The sequence below is a fragment of the Octopus bimaculoides genome, chromosome 6 (genome assembly GCF_001194135.2).
Source record: "Octopus bimaculoides isolate UCB-OBI-ISO-001 chromosome 6, ASM119413v2, whole genome shotgun sequence".
In the NCBI taxonomy this organism is placed as follows: Eukaryota; Metazoa; Mollusca; class Cephalopoda; order Octopoda; family Octopodidae; genus Octopus; species Octopus bimaculoides.
Window position 1 is genome coordinate 72,688,583 of NC_068986.1, and position 16,927 is coordinate 72,705,509.

Consider the following 16,927-nt stretch of genomic DNA (forward strand, 5'->3'; position numbering starts at 1 on the left):
TATATATATATATATATATATATATATATATATATATATATATATATATATGTTACTTCATAATAATCCTTATTATTGATATACATATATGTGTGTGTGTATATGTATATATATATGCTATGCTACTTCATCACCCATTACACTCTCAGAGTGGTTGGCGTTAGGAAGGGTATCCAGCTGTAGAAAACCATGCCAAATCAGACTGGAGTCTGGTGCAGCCTTCCAGCCCTGGTCAAACTGTCCAACCCATGCCAGCATGGACAATGGACCTTAAGTGATGATGATAATATATATATATATATGTCTTACGTTTAAGATGATCCCCATACATTTCCCTGAGGAGAAGTTTACATTTTTAACATCGACGATTCCTATGGATCGCATAAATTGTAATTCTTTGAAACATATGTCGGAATAAAGTATGCAGTTATAACATGCGTTCACTCCATTCCTTAAATTTATATATACTCAAATACCCAAAATATCAAGGAGTTTCTGCCTCAAAAACAGGAATTACACCACAGTTATTTTGTGATCTTTGCTACCTTGGTTTTTATTAACCCATTTATTCTATCCGAATTATTATTAATTAGGATAAAATAAATACATATAATTAAATATATATATAATGACACTCCAGTAGGGATACTGAATGTTCTGAATTGTTTCAAATCTACAAAATTTTCATTTTCTCTTTAAAAAATGATGCTCAGTGATCCTGTATTAATGTTTAAACCAGTAAAATAAGAGTGAGAGAGTGAAAAGAGCATAACCGAGAAAGTGAGAAGGGGATTCTCTTTTGCAAGTTGTTACATTCATAATGCTATAATTGAAACTGATGGTGATATCATTGTCATGGTAACAAAAACATGGCCAAAGAATGATAACAATAAAGGCAATAGTGTCACCACTAATACCAATGGACAGAAAAACAGGGAAAAAAAAGGAACAAAAACCACAACAGCAAAAGTAAGAATTTTCCAAGTTTTATAGTCCTATGGAAGATAAAGTACATTAACATCAACCACAATGTTGCCTTCACTACAAGTGATAATTGTACCATCTCTTCTACCATCACCAATATAGCTGCTACCAGATTGACTGTGGCTTCTGGAAACACTACTACTAATAACAGCTGATATGGTGAGAACACATTTTGGATTGATGGTCATATATAGTACAAGTCACACCAACACTAATACAGTTGATACCTCTTCCAGCACCAGTACCTCATTCTCTGAGGCAGTTGGGAGCACCACGAGCAACAGCAACATTAGCAGAGAGAAGGCCAGCTCCTTTGCAGGAGTTGCCTAAAATATTGAGTATATACTTCTGCAGGAAAAGATAATTGAATTGCATGCAGGAATTTGTTAACTTTGAAAGCCAAATAGCTTCTTGGCTAGTACCAAGAAACCATTTGGAAAAGAAATAGCCCAGAAAATAGTACACTGGTGTCTGGTGTGTATTGGTTAAACTGTTGAGAGGAAATAGCCACCTATGCCCAAGTAGAAAAGTGCTTGATAGGAATTTCTAGTGATATCAACTTTATCACTCAACCCAAACAATATGATAGTATCAAGGTTGGATTCCTCTCTGGAGCACATGTGCAAAGGCATTCTATTGTCCTATGCATTAGAGTGAAGATCTTATCATTCTGCCATACTTGGTCAAGCATGTAGTGAAGATTAAAATTTCAGACATGCCACTGGAATTAGATGTCTGGTGAGAGGTGGTGTGTATTGTTCTAGAGAGAGCCATTTCTCTTCTAGAAGTTAAGAAACATTAACAGAAAAACTAGTCTGGAATTGGGTTGAAAGTTATCATGCAAGTCAAACTAAAAAATCTAGACAAAATTACATATATACAACTTCTCATTGGACAAAACCTAAATATTGTTGTGGAAGAGAAGAGAGTGAGGTGATAGTACCAACCAATTGAAGGTTCTCTGCCCACAACAAAAAGAAGCAAAAAGAAAGCTTGCACCTCCATAACAACAACTATAACAAAGCATGCACCAGTAAAAACAAACACAGTTGCAACATCAGCAGCTAAAACAAAATAGACAACCAGAGTAACAACAAAATCTGAATCAACAACTACAGAAGCAGTAGCAACAACAGAATCTGCAACATACAACAGTAAACCATGATGTCAAACCCATGGAAACCTTCCTGCAATGACCTCACAGTTCACCATAGACAACACAAGCACACACATAGCCATAGACTCATCTCTCCCTTCAGCTACTACAGACCTCCCTGGACCAGAGATGTTGCCAAGCCATGATGCTGAAGTCGGAAACAAAACCGAAGAAGCATTATACTAGATGATAATACTATAACAAAATAAAAGTGAATATAATGGTGTATATGTGTTTTAATTGATTATAATACTATATCATGATCTGCAAGTTTTATTTTATCTAAATAAAAGTATTGACAGACTTGCCATGAAAAATAAGTGTTGGCAATAAAATTATCTGTGTGGATTGTTTTTTCTTTGATATTTAATTATTTAATAACTTGTTTCTTGCATCTATTTTTAGTTTTGCAGGCAATCAATGAAGACAGTAGCCAAGTACCAACATTGTTGACTGACTACATCTTGAAAGGTTAGTATGATGCAGGCAGATGAACATATCTAGAAAGTTTGTTCATAAGTTATATTGTAATGTCATCTAAAATGTATTTCATTAACCCTTTCGTTGCCAACCCAGCTGAAACCGGCTCTGGCTCTGAGAACAAATGTCTTGTTTTCATAAGTTTTGAATTAAAATCTTCCACCAAACCTTAGTCACAATTTAGATTCCCAACACTAGCTGAATAACTAAGTTATTTTAACTAAATTCTTTGTTATATTTAAAGTAATTGAAAGAAACAGAGAGCATCTCAAAATTAATACAGTAATGAAAGGGTTAACATGAATAAAAATCCTACTGCTCAATCTGTGACAAGTGACTCCAGGAATAAAAGTTGAAATGATGACATAACCCCAGAAATCCTCAACACAAAGTAACTTGAGACTAAGTCATGCTAACCATTCAAAAAGCAAGGGCTAGGATGATATAAATTTATATAAACCCAAACATTCAGAATACTAAGACAGTACTCCTACATATCACAGGATTTCCTACTTTTAATAGCAATGACAAATATAATACTATGTGCATAATAGTATTTATCATCATTATTATCATTTAACATCCATTTTCCATGTTAGCATGGTTTTGATAGGAGCTGGCAAGCTAGAAGATTATGCGAAACTCCAGTGGTTTCTGCTAAAAACAATGAGGTAAGAGGAAAATAATCTAAAAAACAGCAAGAAAATACAAGTTTAATAGCCTCTCTTGGACTCCCCAAAAGTAATCACTTACCTGTAACTATAGAGTAGCCATTCAATATCTTCTTGAAGGTAAGTACCTTTATAAGTAACATAATCTACAATTGCAATATCATTACCAAGCTAGCAGTAGATATTATATCAGTTCTACTCTGAGCCCCATTAACCCTTTCCTTACTGTATTTATTTTGAGATGCTCTGTGTTTCTTTCAATTGTTTTAAATATAACAAAGAATTTAGTAAAATAACTTAGTTATCATTAAGCTGGTGTTAGGAACATAAATTGTGACTAAGGTTTGGTGGAAGATTTTAATTCAAAACTTATGAAAACAAGACATTTGTACTCAGAGTCAGAGCCGGTTTCAGCTGGGTTGGTAACGAAAGGGTTCAGTGCTGTTATAATACATTTGCTAACAAAAAAATTAAGCCACCCAACATCACAAGCAGAATATATATGGAGTTTAAAATCTCAGGGTATTGTTTTCGTATTGCAATGAGTATTATAGCCCCAGTGCCAACATGTACAGGTAACAAAAAACAGGTGTAGGTTTTGCACAATTGAATCTCTTAAAATACTTGTAGATGGTAATAAATTACTAAATCACAAAAACAAAAGTATAATTTCATGCATACATAAAGTTTTCAGAAATTTTGAAATCTCCAAAAAAAACATCTACTAAGTAAAAAAGTAAGGTAAAGTGCAAACCATGCATCTATTTCTAATTACCAAAATAGAAAATTAAAGTCAAATATTAATACCCTAATCATCCATCTAAAAAGAAGCTCATGCTATTCTACTGAAATTATTGTTGTTATTCTAATTATTGTCTTCTAATTGTTATTAATGTTAAGTTTTTTTTTCTCTACATAGCCACTATATACCTATAGTGCATAAAGAGCAGGAATGGCTGTGTGGTTGAGAAGTTCACTTCTTACCACATGGTTTCAGTTCAGTTCCTCAGTAGCACTTTGAGCAAGTGTCTTCTGCTGTAGCCTTAGACCAATCAAAGCCTGAAAAAAACTGAAAGAAGCCTTTTGTGTATTTATACGAGTGTGTGTGTGGGGGGGGGGGGTGATCGTTGTAAATAGGTGATGTTCTTTGTTTTCAGTCATCTGTGAAAACATATCCAACTACAGGGAAATATTACCCTACTCAGAAACAGATGAGTGTTGGCATCTAACTGTAGAAAATCTACTTCAGCCCATGCAAGTATAGAAAGATAGAAAGTGCACATTAAAATGACAATGATGTACATATTTGTATGAGCATAAATATAAGGACCCACATAGTTATTAATGTATATGAGTATATATGCAATTATACATATAGTTGTACATTTGTATATGTATGGGTGTGTGTGTGTTATATACATTTCTACATAGGTATATGTATGTACATGTGTGTTTGCATTTATTTGAGTACATCTGTACAAGCATGTGTGTGTTTATGAATGTATTTGCAGTTATGTGTGTGCATAGTATATGTAAGTGTATATAAATGTAAGCATGTACTCTATTTTTTTTTAATTAGCAGAAAGTAACAAAAGTGACTCAAGGGCCACTTATCAAAATGTCTTCAAGTCAGGGAGTTTGTTGCTTTATATAGTGTATTATAATTCTTTCTTGAACACTTGATTAAAAATTAAATCAGGAGGTCATGTGAAGAACGTGTCTATTCACAGGAAAATATGTAATCTTTATTTATTTATCTATTTGTTTACTTTTGTAACTGTTCAGTTTACAGGCAGATTATTTAAAATACGTGCATTTTTCATACAGTTTTCTAATTTCATTTTTAATTGAATGCTCCAGAAAGAGTTATAATTCATTCTATATGATGAGCTTGATAAATGTCATGCACTATTGCATGGCACCTTGAATAAGTGTCTTCTACATAGCCCTGTGCTGATCAAAGCCTTGTCAGTGGATTTAGTTGACTAAAATTGAAAGATGCCCATTATATATCTATGTGTGTATATGTTTATCTCTACCACTACTTGACAACCAATGTTAGTTTCTTTACATCCCTGTAACTTAGCAGTTTGGAAAAAGAGACCAATAGAATAAGTACCAGGTTTAAAAATAAATAAATAAATACTGGGGTTGTTTTGTTCAGCTAAACCCTTCAAGGTGGTGCTCCAGCATGACATGCAATCCAGTGACTGAAACAAGTAAAGGATGAAAGATAAAGATTCTTGTTTTGAGTTCTATTGTTCTTGTTTGTCCTACTAAACTTGTGAACGTGTGTGTGTGTGTCTGTGCATATGTGTGTGTATGTCTATATGTATATATGTGTGTGTGTGCTTATGTATATGTAAATACGTGTACATATATGTATATATGTGTTTGTCTATAAATACACACACACACACACCCAAGTATTTATTGGTTAGCTGTCAAGTATATATAAAATGTATGATTGTTCTGTTGGAAGCTTTGAAATTTGATACCTGCAGTTATTGATGCCCATTAACACTGGCACAGTGGGGGTAAAAAGTATTCCCTTCTCTACTATTATAAAGAAACTTCTCTACTCTTTTCACTTCGAATTGAATATTTTTTTTTAATCTATTTTAGCACACTAGTTATGGTCTTTGATACAATAACACTACCCAATGTCCTTTATAAATCCCAAAGGTTATTTATGTTTGTTATGCAATATCTGAATATTTTATGACAGTCTGTTTATCAGTTTTCCCAGTATAATGGATATTATTGATACTAACATACATGTAAGATGATGTAACTAAATAATTTATGAGCAAACTCCAGTTTTGTTCTGTTCATATACTTTGTGATCTTTCAAGTTACTGAGACCAGTGAAAAGAAATTTGAACTATGATATGACTACTCTTTATAGTTTTCTCTTTTGATACATAAGGATGTGTTTGGGGTTCTAAATACTGGTTATATGTTATGAAATTTAGATTTAAATCATACTATATAATTATATTATATATACAAACACATCTGTAGGTATACTGTTTTGTAGACAGACAAACATACATACATGCCAATGTGCATATATACAATATAGATACAGAATAACATGACTAACACAATTTCCTCTTATTTACATTACATTATTACTTATTACATAACATTATTATTATGTTGAATCTATTCATACATTTATTGTCTATTTCATGTAATTTTAATATATGGCCAGTCTCTATCAGAAATACTTTCCACCCGAAACTCTATAATCTCACCCAGAATGTATCAGCCACTTGCATGCAGCCCTGTCTTAAATATATATCTATGCCTCGTGATCAATTACTGTTAACCTTTTACATTTACTGCTCATGCCTGATATTAAGTACCAGTTGAGCACTGGGGTCAATTTAATCAACTCAACCCCACCCCCAAACCTTCTGGCCTTGTGCCAAAATTTGAAACCAGTATTATCTTTGAACTCATCTGTAGTTTATTCCACTGTAGTACTACTGCTTTTTAAGCATAGGAAATTGTCATTGAGTGTCTCTGATGTGTAAAATATACATTTTTGCTCTTCTAAATGTCATATTTGTGACATATTAGTCAACCTAGATCATAATAAATACTGTTCTGCATAAATAGAACAGTATAATTGGTCCAACAAAGTCTCTATGTTTTCTATGTAACAGAAATATCATATCTTAATAGTACCTCAGTCTTATGAATTATAGTACATTTTAGGACCTTCAGAGTAATTGGCAAAATTAATATCACTAGGGTAAAACCTTTAAGTTTTGTTGGTTTTGTAACTTAAGTGGCAATGTTTTCAATTTTCTACGGATCATCATCATCATTTAACATCCATTTTCCCTGCTGCATAATTTAGACAGTTTGACAGGAGCTGGCTAGCTGGAGAGCTGCCTAGGTTCCATGTCTATTTTGGCATGGTTTCTACAGCTGGATGCCCTTCCTAATGCCAAACCACTAGTGTGAACTGGGTGATTTTATGCAGCACTGGCACAGATGCTTTTTATGTTGTACCAGTACCCATGAGCCCACTCAGCTGAAGAGGGATGCAGAGGACATGCCTATATGCAAGGACAGACACAATTTTACTTAGCTTGACGCGTCTTCTCAAGCACAGCAATTTGTCATGAGTCTTGGTCCCTTGTCATTGATTGAAAGTATTAACCATCTCAAACTGACAAAGTAAAATGGATGTGCTGTGCAGCTAAGCACTGGACTGGTGAAGTGTCGATGTAGCTTCTACTGAGGGGTTTGGTGTAGTAGCAGTGTTCAGGGATGTGTGAGACGTGGTATGTGTTGTCACTGCCAGCACATTTGAATGACAGGTAGAATCAGAAAATGATACTTCTTGGGCATGTGATTTTTATTTGTGGTGGCAGAGGAATTGGATGCAATTGAAATATTCATTTCAGCATCAAAACCATCTATTTTTACACATCTGTCATTCATTGGAATGATTTAAATTAGTCTGGATATCACTAGGCCTGTCACTACTCATGCAACATTTATTTGCTCAACTTCCTATGTCATTCTGTACAATTAAATTACACAAATAATTTAATAAACATTACATCTTTTTCCTTTGCTAATGCTAGCAAAAAGAAAAACAAACACAAGTGGAAAAAAATAATAAATATGAAATTAGGAAAGCAAAACATGTTTTAATGGTGCATTGATGACACTACAGCTTAAAATATTAACAGAAGAAAATATTACCAGAAATCAGGTTAGATAAAATATCTATAGAAACCAGGTTAGACCTAGGCATGACTGTGTGGTTAAGAAGTTTGCTTCAGGATCTCATAGTTAGGAGTTTGGTTCCACAGTATGAAAGTTGTTAGCTAACATTCTATACCAGAGCCATTGGTCAACCAATATCTTGTGAGTGAAAATGGTTGACAGAAACTGAAGCCTGTTGTATGTGTGTGAATGTGTTTGTATGAATGATTTTGTAATTTTCTTCTTGTCTTATGTGTGTTCATTGACTGTAAACAAAACAACAGCCTCACTATCAAATACAGATGATGTATGCTTGCAGTTAACCATGGAAGCACATGAGCTTCTTTACATGTTTTGACATGTGTGAACTTTGTTCAGACTGTTCATTAGCTCAATAGACTATGGGATTATTACTTCGCTTGGAAAACATGTGAGGTTTGGCAACAGGAAAGGCATGGAAAAGTGGACATTAAAATGATGATAAATAAACAGATATAAAGAGTACTCTTGGTAAGTTTGAGAATGGAAGTTAAGGTATAATTTCATTACCTGTGAAATAAAGGGTTCCAAGAATAAAATGAGTTACTTTTCCTTGTGTATGTTGGACTGAGGTAACCACAATGTAGAGCACCAAGAACAAAAAGGTTTTCAGTGAAGTGGTTGGTGAGTTAAAGCAACAAGTTAAGGGTTATAGATTCTTTAGGTGTTGCTGAACCTGTCGTTCCATCTTGCCTAAGTACTGTGCATTGTTGAGTTTATATGCAGTTGTGGCTTCAACACTCCTCTCAGTAACTGAACTGCTCAAACTTTCCAATAAATTAACATCATTACCACTTTGCTCAGACTTTGGATCTTACCTTAAAAATCTTCATTGTTTCTATTCATAATTAGGTTAAATGATACACATTCATCATCATCATTTTAGCGTAACTTCTATGTTTGCTTGAGTCAGAGGAAACACATTGAGCCAAATTTTCGACTGCTGGATGTTTTTCTTGTTACCAAACCCAATTTATTTCCAAGTACAGTAATATATCCCCTTGTCCTTCAAATATGAACAGCACAGTGACCAGACATATTTACACAAGGTTACAAACAAATGACATCACTTGTATGATGATGACACTTGATTACAATTAGTGTGCACTGCCAACCAAATCCACTCAGAAAGCTTTGATCAGCCCAGAGATATAACAGAAGACAGGTGCTGCATAGTGGGACTGAACTCAAGACCATGTGGTTGTGAATCAAAATTCTTAATTCTTAACAACACCTTACAAATAAGTAAATTTGTTATTCCTCATACTCTTAATAATCTTATGTTATTCATTTCTGAGAAACACCAACTTTACACTTTATGATAAAAATAGCATTCAATCAAAAAATCCTTGCTCCAAAATACTTTATTTAAATGTTCAAAATTAGACTGTATTTATTTTATTCACATTATTTAATTACTGGCAGATCTAAGCATTTTAATTTTATTTGGACTAATTCATTTACAAATTTAGGCATTTTAATAAAATATTATTTAGCTACCTTTTTCTAAATTTTTAAAATTTCTAACTTAAAATTCATTCTATTTTCAGTTCTGTGCCCTACGTAGGGTAATTGTGTTTGGCCTGCATCACCCACTTGACAGCAAGGAGAAAAGGCTGTGTGCATTGTTGTCAGCAGCTTCAGAATGCCTCCTGTTTTAGTACTGCAACTGTTTGAACTGCGTCACCTCTTTTCCTTTTGTCTTTGTCGTCATTTTTGCTGATTTCTATCTTATGCTATTCTCCTCTCTGGCCAGACTCAACATTTACAGCCTATTTAGCAACAAATTTCTATTTTGGCATTCATATCCTGATATGCAATTGAAGTGGGAGATTTGTTTAGAACAATCTACTAAATTTGATTATTTAAAAACACAATGGTGATAATAATGATAATAGTAAGAACAACAAGCATGCAATATTTTTTTTCTATCTCTACCATAACTGTATAGCAGAGTTCACTTTATATGCCTGTATTTTTGAAATGAGTTATTGCTTAAGTGATATGCATTGTGCAGACCAGTATCATCATCTTTTGTTTTATTATCTATATTACATTTTGATCCCAACATTTTTTCTAATTGAATATAATGTTGATATAAACACAGATGATGACTTTATCTGATCAATGTACACTACTCTAGATTTCAATTTGTGGATTTTGTTTAAAATTGACTCTGCATTTCAATGGATGAGGTACTGCAAAGTTGCTGATGTTATAAACAGAAGCAAATTTGCTAACATTTGGAATTGTTTATTCCCTTCTTTTAACATATATGTATACTATGTAATCAAAAACAGCAGAAAATTCTTTCTTCCAGTTAGAACACCCACCTAAATTTATTTTGGGAAATTGAAGGTAGTTTTGATTGTAATGATTAGTGAAATGCATAAACAATTTTATTTATTTATTACAGTTAAAATAAGTTAACTGCTGTTGTCTCACTTCTTACAAGATTATCTTCTATATTTTATGTTGCTATATTCCTGAAAAAAAAAAGCATTAATTTTTTTTTTCTCACTCCCTTTTTCTTCAGGGTCTTTTCATTTGCTATCTCTATATGTTCATGTTGCATTGCCTTGTCGGGATTTCCAACCTGCCAGACTGGCACATTCTGTATATTATTCTCTAATGTCATACATTTTGTATGGTTTTAGATTTTCCCTATCATTTTCGTGCAATTTATGCTTACTTCTCCTCTCAACTACATCAGTCTGATTAATATTTTTTGTACAACTATATCTATTCATCTTTTTCCAGTAAAGACATTCAAAATATTTTAAGTGAACAAGTTAGGACTGTGCCTGTCAACCAAAATATACAGATTTATATAGGAAGAAAAAAAAATTATTTATCCACAACAGTTCTTTATCATTTATATGTTTCCTGAATTCTTTGTACTTTTTTATTATCTAAGGACATTGAAAAAGTCACCTAAGTGTGCTTGCCTTGTATAACTCATAGCTGGTATGTTATCTTGCTATTAGAAAGCAAGTAACTACTGATGCATCAAAAAACTCACCATAGAATAGCCATCTGTATACAACAGAGCATAAAATAAAGGCTCTCTAGTCCAAGGATGTCAATTTAGTTTTTTAATCATGCTTAAATTACATTTTATTTAACAGGGAAAGAGCTGATTTTTAAAACTGCTTTGTTTCGTTTAGTTTTTGTTCACAGAAAATAACTTATTTTTCCTAATAACTTTTTATTCTATATTTTCACTACATTTTAGCAAATTTATGTTCATTCACAAATTTATTTGCATATACTTATGATAAATCAAGATGACCTAATACCATGGAGAACTGTTAATCTATATTGTAAATAACATCCTGCCAGCTTTTTATTCAGTGACTGAAAGAACTTTTCCTACATATTCTTGTTCTCTCTTCAGTAGCCAAGTTTGACCATTTAACAATTTTTGAATAAGCAGTGAAATCTAAAAAGTAATTTAATCTCACTTTGGTATTGTCACTCTAGTTGCAGAGCTGGCATTTTTCATTGCTATTAGAAAACCTTGAGACATCAGCTCAGTATCAAACCCTCAAGTATTTGAATAAAAGTAACCTTAGTCTGTTAGTTTTTTTTATTAGCCAAAGTGAACATAAGGTAGATAATTTATATGCATATCTGTTGTATTTCTAAGAATAATCACCAAAAATTAAAATCAAAATTACATAGTATTAGGCAGTAATGTTTTCAGTTTAATCAAATTAAGAATTAGGATAACATGACAGCTTAAAATATTCAATAAGAAAGTGATTTACTTTTCAAACAAGTCTTAACCCATTTGATACCAACCAACCTGAGACTGCCTATGGTTCTATAATGCAAACTTTTGTTTTAAAGTGATCTAAATTAAAACCTTCTATCAAAATTTCCTGTTATTTAAGTTCCTAACACCTAACATCTTAATGATGACAGTTATTTTATTAAATTCTTCAATATTTTCAAAATTAACTGAAACAAAAGCAGTTTATTTCAACAGAAATATCGTAACAAAAGGGTTAATTCATAACATCTTTTAATTGGCTTTTTTTATTAATTGCAGTGACATCCATTTTGGTTGAGTCTATATTTTAATGTGCAGTGCTACTCTTGATGAACATTGCATGCTTGTAACTTATGGTTGTTTCAATAAATCTTACACAGCTTGTGATTTTTTTTCCTTCCTTATCCTGTTTATTGTTTTAATCTGTGACTAGGAAAATAGTTTTTTTGTTTTTGCAGCTAACACTAAAAAGCATCACAAAATTATCATGCATTAATCCTATGGATGGTGTATCTACAGGATATTTAAGAAGGAATAATATAGGTAGGACCATGGAACTTGAAATCAGCAACACAAAAATTCCAGTTATTTAGACAGATCCAATGAGTGTTGGCAATGGATACTGTTAACTGCCAGTGACAAGATATAAATTGCCAAGAATATTGATAGAATCCCCTCCCTTCCCTATACCTGAGAATTGGCTATAGAATTAAAATAAAGATTGATCTTAAAAATCGAGTTGTTTGAAATGTCAAACCTTTCTACATGTATTAAAGTGGACACAACCATACTTGAACATAGTAATCCAAAAAATTAAAATTGCACTACTAGTAAGCAGGAGTAGAAATAGTTGTCCCTCTTATGGATAATTGACTGTCATCTTTAATATACATATCTCACCGGAATTGTAGTCAGGTATGCAATAGGATTACACCAACCCAATAGTGTCTTGCATTACCCATAAGCTGTGCAGTCCTGTCTTTGCTTAACTCTTCTATCTTCCTATCTATATTATTACCGGTTTCTCAGATTTAAACAATGTCACCTATTTCCCTCCATCTTAAAGCAACTTCTCCGATGCTGCCAGCTAGTGATCTATCAGTCTTACTTAGTCATTGGTGAACACTAATATATAGCTTCTATAATTACACATCTATTAGAGACTTGCTCCTTTACCTTTGCCCTTCAGTGGAAATTTTTTTTCATTTAAATCTTCTTGGCTGAGCATGTCTGTCCACTGTTCATTTTTCAGATTAATCTTCTGCAGATAGGCATCATCCAGTCACCTCACACCAAACATATACTGACTTTGTAAGCCATCTTGAGAATACCCTTTGATGAGTTTCCTCTCAACATCATGACACAATAAGACTTTCCTTTACCTCATTTTCATGACTTGTTAACAAAAATTTACAAATGCAAGATAGTACTCTTTCGGATGATGACTTCCTCCTACTCCACCTTAGTACTACAACTGTTTGAACTGCGTCATCTCTTTTCCTTTTGTCTTTGTCGTCATTTTTGCTGATTTCTATCTTATGCTATTCTCCTCTCTGGCCAGACTCAATATTTACAGCCTATTTAGCAACAAATTTCTATTTTGGCATTCATATCCTGATATGCAATTGAAGTGGGAGATTAACCAGGATCTCCAACTAGAAATTCTTGTGTACATCAGTTTTGGTTAAGGTGCCCTATTCTCCGATCAGTCTAATTATGGCACATTTACAGCTACATAAAGTTAGACCACTGAACTAGTTTCACCAGTACGGTGTTGATGATGACATAAGCCATTTAGTAAGGTTATTTTCCAACAGCTCTGCTCCATTTCTTCATTTGTTATTCCATACTAGAATGGATTAGGTAAATATATTGTTGAGGCATTGCTTTATACCAGGATACTACACCTTTTCCATTATTACTCAAAAGTTGTTTTTCAAGAATGTATATTTCATTCCACAAGTGTTTGAAGGTGCAAATAGATCTTTGCTCTAAAATTTATTGTTACTATTTCAAATGTGATGACACAAGGCATATTGGGCAATAGTTTCTCAGATCAAGATAGTATTCTAGTCTTCAATAGTAATATAGAATGAGGGTTTTCCACAGCTGCTCTCTCCCACTTGATATTTCCATTGTTATACCATCTTTTCTTGGGACTTTGTCTCGCATCAGCTTGAAAGCATTATCTATTTCACTGGCCAAAATGGATAGTACTTCTTACATGTGTAACAGTGAATTGAGCATTTGATAAATGATTTTACAAACCTCTTTATCACTCTTTTGTCGGTCATTCTCAAGTATCATGATCTCAAATTTATGCAGCAACATCTCTCTCCTGCATCCATTTTCCTCTCTTCTGTAGTTCTCAGTCTCTTTTCAAATGTCATATCACCATGCAGTGGAAAACTAAAGGTGATCGTTCCTGTTCCTTTTCAGTCTTCCATTCTGCTAGTATTTTTTGTTTTCTCAAAATGCCTTCCTTGTGGTTCCTGCAGGTTTACTTCTTACTTGCCACATGCAGCTAGCCAGTAAACTGGCAGTGTAGCTCTTCATCAATTTCTTCTAGCCTACTTTTCTTCTTGAATCTGCATCACATTGAAGACTAATTCATCAAAATGTGCAGTGAATTTTATCTCTATATTTGTCAATTTTGATCTTCTCCTTAGTAAACACTGGTCATTGCTATTAAATGCCATTGTGACCAGGATGTTCCGCAATGTGCCTCATTTGTTGACCACATAATCCCATTTCAATGCTATGCATTTAAGGTTATACAAGTCCATCTCTTTTCCTGAATTGGGTTGTTCTTAATGTAAAGTCTTTACTTTGGCTCAGTGACTGAACATTTTCCTTTCACTTCTCTTTCCGAACCCAAATTTTACAATGTTTTTTGTCATCACCTTTTCCTGACCTTCACTTTGAAATCTGTCAGAGCATTTTTACCAGGTCTTGTTAGAATTCTTACACTTCATCTTACATGTGAGAAAATAGATATCAATGAACTTGAGCATGGCATTTCCTGGGAGTTAAATGTGTAGCACCCCAGTGTTATGATATTGCTAAATATGGTTTTCACACCATCCATTTTTTGCTCTCAAACCTATGCCACATCTTGCTTCTGCATCATCTACCTTTCCCTTTGATTCATGGGGGAGTGAAACTTGTCTTTACACACTATTTTAGCTTTTGAATGAGCCATCACACTGAATGAGTTTGGAAGTCAGTTACTTCACTAGTTTGGCTGGCTTCCAGCCTCTAGCAAATCGACTATGTGACCACTTTTGCAAAACAGTCTTTTTGGAACTGCCAGAGTATGCACCCTGCTACAACAGCTATTGGGCAGCCCTTCACTACAAGCTGTCTACAAAGGTCATAGATACCAGATTCTCAAAATATTTTGACCAACAACCAGATATCCAGAATAAACACAGCACAATAGACTGCATATTCACAAGAGAGCCACTGAAAGATTCGCACTAGGAATATCATTGGTTACATGAAGATGACAAGTCAAAATAGTCAGGCACAATCAAAGGAAGAATGTGACTAGCAATGTGCAAGGATATCATAGTTTAAACACAAACAATTTGTCAAAACTGAGCAAATCCATAAAAAGTTTTTTTTTAAAAATGTTGCCATGCACGGTCTTGTTTCTACAGTAACCATTATTTTTTACTGTATTGTTGATCATATAGTCCAGGTACTAAAACCTTAGGGTAGTTCAGTACAGAGGAAACCTTGTCTATCTGTGGTCTTGGGCACAGATCATTCAGCAGTTTTTTAATGCCAACAGCTTTGTTTAGGATATGTAAGAGATAACATTTTTTCAAAGCATGTGCACATTGTCATTCCAGTTAACTGACTGGTTACAAATGTTGCTAGGTAGACATTTTTCAGTGGTTAAAAATTCCACAAATCCAATGCATTTGATTTGAATGCAAAATTTAAACTTGTGCTTAATAAGTAACAAATTAAAAATTAAATAAGTCTGGACATATCAGCAAATAATCCTTCAGTGACACCAGCCAACAATGAACATCACAGATCCAGTACCTGCACATTTTTCTTTCATTCATTCATAAAAACAAATATCCAGTAACCCATTTCAGCCACAATAAGTCCTTTATCGATCCAATACAGTATAAAAGATAAATTGAGTTAATACTGCTGGACTGGGTTTTCTTGTTTGCACCAGGATTAAAGCAATGACTAGCCTCATACCAACCCTAATTTCATTACATTGGAACAATGCAAGTAGCAATAATATAATTAAAACAGTGGCTTATACTGGAAGAAATCAGATAAGTATTTTAAACTGTTATGAAATAAAACAATTGCCAATAAGTTTTCATTATGGTTCAGTGGCAAAAGTCATAATTGATTGAAATCCTGTCAATGGAGCTAGACAGCAGAGTCAACAGGACAGTAAACAAAATACCATATTTAGCTAGTTCAAATCCCAAGCAGTAAATTTTGCCATTCATTCATCCTTCTGATGGTGCCAACAAGAAAGAAAAAAAAAAAAAACAAGAACAAAGCATATTAAATATCAAAGAAAACTATTCAAGTTTATATCTCAGCAGATGTTGCCAATTTTATTGACTAAGATCACAGTACAATATTGAAGATGCAAAAGCCTAGCATTTGAAAAAGGAGCCATCAAAGCTTTTAAGCATCTTTCAAGATCCAGTCACATACACAAAACGTCTTGATTTCAAAATATTTATCTAACTATTCTTAAATCTTGCTTACATATATACTCTTAAGAAATTGTCAACCCATGTTTAAGATCAGAATAAAAAGCCAATTGTATATTTCTTAAAGCAGAGGCTAAAGAAATAAAAATAAAACTGCAAAAGTAACCAATGAATGTCGTTTTATTTTTAGACCTACTTCAATGACAAAATCAAAATGTTTGTGTAAATTAAGTGAAATAGTTTTGGAGGTAATCAAAATTTTTCAAGAGCAACCAAAACTATCCATTTACTAAATAAAAATGGGGATGTAGTTAGTTTTTGAGAAAATCTCCCAAAAGATGATGACTATTTACAATGATTAAATGCATTGAAGAATGAAAGGGCAGGATAC

At 33.3% G+C, this 16,927-nt stretch overlaps 2 protein-coding genes across 3 annotated transcripts in view; one reads left to right on the plus strand and one right to left on the minus strand.

Annotated features, from left to right (window-relative positions):
- LOC106873561 (fasciculation and elongation protein zeta-2) overlaps nucleotides 1–12,218 on the plus strand; it is a 73,291-nt gene extending 61,073 nt beyond the window's left edge. Inside the window, exons 7-8 of one of the 2 annotated variants that reach the window (XM_052968869.1) lie at nucleotides 2,546–2,611; nucleotides 3,220–3,245. In XM_052968869.1, the coding sequence (XP_052824829.1) occupies nucleotides 2,546–2,611; nucleotides 3,220–3,230 (77 nt within the window). In that variant the 3' untranslated portion in view covers nucleotides 3,231–3,245. Of the gene's footprint in view, nucleotides 1–2,545; nucleotides 2,612–3,219; nucleotides 3,246–9,611 lie in introns of those variants that run through there. The other variant, XM_014920987.2, reaches the window with a different exon arrangement.
- Nucleotides 12,219–13,577: 1,359 nt separating this feature from the next.
- The window catches only part of LOC106873382 (serine/arginine-rich splicing factor 6), an 11,480-nt gene continuing 8,130 nt past the window's right edge, over nucleotides 13,578–16,927 (minus strand). The window contains exon 10 of the mRNA XM_014920728.2: nucleotides 13,578–13,685. Within this exon, the coding sequence (XP_014776214.1) occupies nucleotides 13,578–13,685 (108 nt within the window). The remainder of the gene's footprint in view (nucleotides 13,686–16,927) is intronic.